Source organism: Silurus meridionalis, chromosome 21 (genome assembly GCF_014805685.1).
Source record: "Silurus meridionalis isolate SWU-2019-XX chromosome 21, ASM1480568v1, whole genome shotgun sequence".
Taxonomy (NCBI): Eukaryota; Metazoa; Chordata; class Actinopteri; order Siluriformes; family Siluridae; genus Silurus; species Silurus meridionalis.
In genome coordinates this window covers 18,670,811-18,678,310 of record NC_060904.1, presented here as the reverse complement: position 1 = coordinate 18,678,310, position 7,500 = coordinate 18,670,811, and the positions used below count along the sequence as shown (strand labels likewise).

The following is a 7,500-nucleotide window of genomic DNA, read 5'->3' as shown; positions in this document are numbered from 1 at the left end:
TACAGGAACATCTCACTTAAAACATTTCACTTCTACGGGAACATCTCACTGAAAATCTCACTTCTACAGGAACATCACACTGAAATATCTCACTTTTCACAGGAACATCTCATTGAAACATCTCACTTCTTACAGGAACATCTCACTGAAACATTTCACTTCTACAGGAACATCTCACTGAAACATTTCACTTCTACGGGAACATCTCACTGAAACATCTCACTTCTACAGGAACATCTCACTTAAAACATTTCACTTCTACGGGAACATCTCACTGAAAATCTCACTTCTACAGGAACATCTCACTTAAAACATCTCACTTCTTACAGGAACATCTCACTGAAACATTTCACTTCTACAGGAACATCTCACTGAAACATTTTACTTCTACAGGAACATCTCACTGAAACATCTCATTCTTTGCCTTCAGGAGTCCAACACCTGACAGTTCATTTTATTTAACTCCACCAGTTCTTTATTGCACACCAGACCCCATGTCTCAGTTCCTCACACACGTCTTTACACACTTCAGCTCACTTCACTTTCTTAAAATTTAATTCATGTTTATTTGTTTTGAATTTTTAATAATGAACATCGTCTCAGAGCAGCTTCACACAGATCATGTGGAGATAAAAATGAAGATGTTCTTTATAAGTGTAAGTTTGTCCCTGATGAATGACTCGGTGGAGACTGTGGTGAAGGAAGAAACCTTTAGAGGAAGTAGATACGTTTTTACAGCCTTCGCCATTAAGCTCAGGTGCATCCTGTTTCCACTGATCATCTTTGAGATGTTTCTACAACTTGATTGGAGTCCACCTGTGGTCAATTCAGATTTGGAAACACACACACCTGTCTATAGAAGGTCCTACAGTTTCAGTGCATGTCCGAGCACAAACAAGCTATGAAGTCCACGGAATTGTCTGTAGACCTCCGAGACAGGATCACACCGAGACACAGATCTGGGGAAGGGGACAGAAACCTTTCTGCAGCATTTGAAGGTCCCAATGAGCACAGTGGCCTCCTCCTTATTCTTCTTCTTCTTCTTTCGGCTGCTGCCATTAGGGGTCTCCACAGAGGATCATCCGTCTCCATACCCCCCTGTCCTCTACATCTGCCTCTTTCACACCATCTACCTGCATGTCTTCCCTCACCACATCCATAAACCTCCTCCTTGGTCTTACTCTTTTCCTCCTTCCTGGTGTCTCCATCCTCAGCATTCTCCTACTGATATACCCCATGTCCCTCTGCACATGTCCAAACCATCTCAATCTCACCTCCCTCACCTTGTCTTCAAAACGTTTCACATGTGCTGTCCCTCTAATAAACTCATTTCTAATCCTGTCCATCATCGTACACTTCACTTCTCTAACACACTCTTCATTACTCTGCACTGTTGACCCCAGGTACCTGAACTCCTCCACCTTCTCCACATCTTCTCCTGCAACCGCACCACTCCACTGCCCTCCCTCTCATTCACACACATGTACTCTGTCTTACTCATACTGACTTATTCCCTTCTCTCCAGTGTGTACCTCACTTCTACAGGAACATCTCACTTAAAACATTTCACTTCTACGGAACATCTCACTGAAAATCTCACTTCTACAGGAACATCTCACTTAAAACATCTCACTTCTTACAGGAACATCTCACTGAAACATTTCACTTCTACAGGAACATCTCACTGAAACATTTTACTTCTACAGGAACATCTCACTGAAACATCTCATTCTTTGCCTTCAGGAGTCCAACACCTGACAGTTCATTTTATTTAACTCCACCAGTTCTTTATTGCACACCAGACCCCATGTCTCAGTTCCTCACACACGTCTTTACACACTTCAGCTCACTTCACTTTCTTAAAATTTAATTCATGTTTATTTGTTTTGAATTTTTAATAATGAACATCGTCTCAGAGCAGCTTCACACAGATCATGTGGAGATAAAAATGAAGATGTTCTTTATAAGTGTAAGTTTGTCCCTGATGAATGACTCGGTGGAGACTGTGGTGAAGGAAGAAACCTTTAGAGGAAGTAGATACGTTTTTACAGCCTTCGCCATTAAGCTCAGGTGCATCCTGTTTCCACTGATCATCTTTGAGATGTTTCTACAACTTGATTGGAGTCCACCTGTGGTCAATTCAGATTTGGAAACACACACACCTGTCTATAGAAGGTCCTACAGTTTCAGTGCATGTCCGAGCACAAACAAGCTATGAAGTCCACGGAATTGTCTGTAGACCTCCGAGACAGGATCACACCGAGACACAGATCTGGGGAAGGGGACAGAAACCTTTCTGCAGCATTTGAAGGTCCCAATGAGCACAGTGGCCTCCTCCTTATTCTTCTTCTTCTTCTTTCGGCTGCTGCCATTAGGGGTCTCCACAGAGGATCATCCGTCTCCATACCCCCCTGTCCTCTACATCTGCCTCTTTCACACCATCTACCTGCATGTCTTCCCTCACCACATCCATAAACCTCCTCCTTGGTCTTACTCTTTTCCTCCTTCCTGGTGTCTCCATCCTCAGCATTCTCCTACTGATATACCCCATGTCCCTCTGCACATGTCCAAACCATCTCAATCTCACCTCCCTCACCTTGTCTTCAAAGCGTTTCACATGTGCTGTCCCTCTAATAAACTCATTTCTAATCCTGTCCATCATCGTACACTTCACTTCTCTAACACACTCTTCATTACTCTGCACTGTTGACCCCAGGTACCTGAACTCCTCCACCTTCTCCACATCTTCTCCTGCAACCGCACCACTCCACTGCCCTCCCTCTCATTCACACACATGTACTCTGTCTTACTCATACTGACTTATTCCCCTTCTCTCCAGTGTGTACCCCCACCTCTCCAGGATCTTCTCCACCTGCTCCCTACTCTCACCACAAATCACAATATCATCCACAAACATCATAGTCCACGGAGACTCTCTGACCTCGTCCTTCAACACTGCAAACAGGAAAGGGCTCAGAGCCGATCCTTGCTTTCTCTGAATCCACAAACACACAATGCAGCTCCTTCTGACCTTCTCTATACTTCTCCATTAACATTCTCAAAGCAAATAATGCGTCTGTGGTGCTCTTCCTCTGCATGAAACCATACTGCTGCTCACAGATGGTCACCTCTTCTCTCAGCCTGGCTTCCACTACTCTTTCCCATAACTTCATGGTGTGACTGATCAACTTTATTCCCCTGTAGTTACTGCAGGTCTGCACATCTCCCTGATTCTTAAAGATCAGTACCAGCACACTCCTTCTCCATTCCTCAGGCATCTTCTCACCTTCCACAATCCTGTTAAACAATCTGGTTAAAAACTCCACTGCATCACTTCTAAACATCTTCATGCTTCTATCGGTATGTCATCTGATCCAACTGACTTCCTTAATCGCTGCTCTCAATTCCTCCTTACTAATCCTATCCACTTCCTGCTTCACCATCTCCATCATCCAACCTTCTCTCTTTCTCATTTTACTCGTTCATCAGCTTTTAAAAATACTCCCTCCATCTTCTCAACACACTCTCCTCACTAGTCAACACATCTTCATCTCCATCCTTTATTGCTCTAACTTGCAGCACATCCTTCCCAGCTCGGTTCCTCTGCCTGGCCAATCGCTATAAATCCTTTTCTCCTTCCTCAGTGTCCAACTTCTCCTACAGCTCCACATATGCCTTTTCCTTGGCTTTTACAACATCCCTCTTCACCTGCTGCTGCATCTCCTTGTTCTCCTGCCTACTTTTCTCATCACTCTGTCGATGTGGTGATCCGGGCCTCGACCGATCCGCTATGAAAATTTGGTTCATCATCTGCATATTTGATTTGGCACGTTTTATCCTTCACATTTATCGGGGCTTGAGGCCGTCACTAACAGTTTACTGACTTGTGCAACACTAATGGTGGCCTCCATTATCTGTAAATGGAAGCAGTTTGGAACCACCAGGACTCTTCCTAAAGCCGAGCCACCCGGCCAAACTGAGCGATCAGAGGAGAAGGGCTTTAGTCAGGCAGGTGACCAAGAACCCGATGGTCACTCTGAAAGAGCTCCAGCATTTCTCTGTGGACAGGAGAACCTTTCAGATGAACAACCATCTCTGTTGCACTCCACCAATCAGACCTGTATGGTAGAATGGCCAGACGGAAGTCACTCCTCAGTAAAAGACACATGACAGCCCATTTGGAGTTTGCTAAATGCACCTGAAGGACTCTCAGACCATGAGAAACAAAGATTGAACTCATTTGCCTGAATGCCAAGTGTCATGTCTGGAGGAAACCAGACACCTGGCCAATACCATCTCTACAGTAAAGCATGGTGGTGGCAGCATCATGCTGTGGGGATGAAACTGGAAAACTCATCAGGATGGAGAGAAAGATGAATGCAGCAATATACAGACATGTCCTTGATGTAAACCAAGTTGTTGTGATTATGAGGTTTTGTTTGTAGGATTTTGGGGAAGATAATGAATAGATTCTACCTTCTGCCTGCACTGGATCACAGTAAATAATGATGGTGATTAAAGGTGAACTTTAGTGTAGCAGTTGTTTCACACGCTCTGATTTATAACGTTATTTATCAGTTTAATAATTACACCAGTTTATAGACCAGGTACTGTATCTATCTGTCTGTACTGTTCACACACGCACACACACACACACACACTGACGTTCTGACGTGACGTGACATTGTGACGTGATGTTTATTGACGTGACGTGTACTAACGCGACAAGTACTGACATGACGTGATGTTTACTGACGTGACGTGACGTGACGTGACGTGTCAGGGTGAAGGTAATGTATAGCAGCACTGTCCCAGTGTATGATTGACTCCTCCATGTGTGTTCACAGCTCTCACTGCAGGATTTCTTCACTGGTGAGTTCCTGATTTAGATCTGGTTTGCTCTAGGAGCCTGATGAGGAGCTTCTAGCTGTAGATCTGTGTGTGGTTTTTGCAGGTACCACCTCTCGGAGCTGTTCGAGAACGACCGCCACTTCTCCCACATGTCCTCTCTGGAGAAGGAGATGGCCTTCAGGACTGAAATGGTGCTTGTGCTGTTCCTTTGGTAGTCTTGTAGATTTACACCATCATGCAGATGAAGGACTTCTTAGATGTTCACTGTGATCTCTGATTGGTGTTCCACTCCAGGGTCTGTATTACTCCTACTTTAAGAGCATCATCGAGGCTCCGTCCTTCCTGAACGGCCTCGGCCTGATCATGAACGACCGACTCACTGAGTATCCACTGGTCATCAACACCCTGAAGAGGTTTAACCTGTACCCTGAGGTAACGGGGTGGGGGTGATGGGGTGGTGTAACGGGGTGGGGGTGATGGGGTGGTGTAACGGGGTGGGGGTGATGGTGGGGTAACGGGTGGGGGTGATGGTGGGGTAACGGTGGGGTGATGGTGGGGGTAACAGGTGGGGGGTGATGGGGTGGTGTAACGGGTGGGGGTGATGGTGGTGGTAACGGTGGGGTGATGGTGGGGGTAACGGGTGGGGGTGATGGGTGGTGTAACGGGTGGGGGTGATGGGTGGGGGTGATGGTGGGGGTAACGGGTGGGGGTGATGGTGGTGTAACGGTGGGGTGATGGGGTGGTGTAACGGTGGGGTGATGGGTGGGGGTAACGGGTGGGGGTGATGGTGGGGGTAACGGTGGGGTGATGGTGGGGGTAACGGGTGGGGGTGATGGTGGTGTAACGGGTGGGGGTGATGGTGGTGTAACGGGTGGGGGTGATGGGGTGGTGTGACGGGTGGGGGTAACGGGTGGGGGTGATGGTGGGGGTAACGGGTGGGGGTGATGGGTGGGGGTGATGGTGGGGTAACGGTGGGGTGATGGTGGGGGTAACAGGTGGGGGGTGATGGGGTGATGGTGGTAACGGAGTGGGGTGATGGGGTGGTGTGACGGGTGGGGGTAACGGTGGGGTGATGGTGGGGTAACGGGTGGGGGTGATGGTGGGGTAACGGGTGGGGGTGATGGGGTGGTGTAACGGGTGGGGGTGATGGTGGGGTATTATATGGTGTAATGTGATTTGTCCTGCAGGTGGTGTTGGCCAGCTGGTACCGTGTTTATTCCACCGCTATGGAGTTTTTCAGGATCCCCACTAAAATGTGCTGGACCATCAACAGAGGAGAAGATCTGGATCCTGTGGAGAGCTGTGAAGGTTTTACATTTACACTTCAGTGGACTTTAATCTCACACACACACACACTGAGATAAAGCTCTGTGATGGGATTGGGGCTTCCAGGTGGTCTTTGTGCTTGTGTAAACAGTGTGTGTGTGTGTGTGTGTGTGTGTGTGTGTGTGTGTGTGTGTGTGTGTGTGTGTGTGTGTGTGTAGGTATGGGAGATCCTGCGTACTTCTATGTGACTTTTGTTTTCCTCTTAAACGGAGCCATGATGAGCGTTTTTTACATCTACGGGACGTACCTGAGGTTTTTATCTCCATTTATTCATTATATTCTTTCTTATCCATCCATCCATCCATCCATCCATCCATCCATCCATCCATCCACCCATCCATCCATCCATCCCTCCATCCATCCAGGGATGGAGACGGAGTTTAAAAAAAGGACCGAGATATAAATCTTAAACTAGTTTAAAGTTTAAAACAATCAGAGCTTTTAATTGACGAACACCTTTTTAATTTAAAGTGCAAAATAAAAACGTGCATCACTGCAGTCCAGAAGTTGTGACTAATGTGATGATGCACTTTTGTCTCCTGTTCTAATGTAAATTATGATAACGAGAGAAATGCAGATTCAGAATTCAGACTGTTGTTCGTCTGCGTCTGCGTCTGCGTCTGCATCGCTCTGGTTCTCCTGCCTATAGATCAGTAGCTTCCGGGGTGCAGGTTTTTCTCTGTGTGTTATTTTTATTTATTAATTTGGACTCGATATCAGATATGATTCAAAATGCAGTTAAATACAAGAATTCAATCAAATTATACTTCAGTTAAATTCCTATCAAAAGTAGAAGTTCACAAAAAATCTAACAGTTACAGTAAATAAATGTGATTCTCTTCATTCCACCTGCTGTTTATCTGCTGACGTTTATATGAAGGTTTTATTAAAGTGTGTATTAAAGTGTGTATTAAAGTGTGTATTAAAGTGTGTATTAAAGTGTGTGAGTTTGAGTCTTTTGTAACCGTGTTGTTCTTCCTCAGTGGCAGTAAGATGGGTGGAGCTCTCACCGTGCTGTCCTTCTTCTTTAACCATGGAGAGGTGAGACACACACACACACACACACACACACACACACACACACACACACCTCTGCACCCTGTACACCACATTAAACGAGTGTATGTGTGTGTGCACGTGTGTGTGACCCAGAGTACGCGGGTGATGTGGACTCCTCCCCTCAGAGAGAGTTTCTCCTATCCCTTCCTGGTTCTTCAGATGCTCCTCCTCACACACATCCTCAGGTACCTCATTCAGTTCACCAGTTTTATTTTGTAATAGAGATGCAGTGTGTTGTTAACAAGCTAAGGGAACTTATAGCCA

The 7,500-nt window shown here is 46.0% G+C and overlaps 1 protein-coding gene across 1 annotated transcript in view; it reads left to right on the top strand.

Moving 5' to 3' along the window:
• Positions 1–7,500, top strand: part of dpy19l1l (dpy-19-like 1, like (H. sapiens)) — a 15,846-nt gene that overhangs the window by 2,634 nt on the left and 5,712 nt on the right. The window contains 7 exon segments of the mRNA XM_046877717.1: positions 4,848–4,872; positions 4,955–5,042; positions 5,146–5,283; positions 6,039–6,159; positions 6,336–6,429; positions 7,161–7,218; positions 7,330–7,421. Coding sequence (XP_046733673.1) covers positions 4,848–4,872; positions 4,955–5,042; positions 5,146–5,283; positions 6,039–6,159; positions 6,336–6,429; positions 7,161–7,218; positions 7,330–7,421 — 616 coding nt within the window.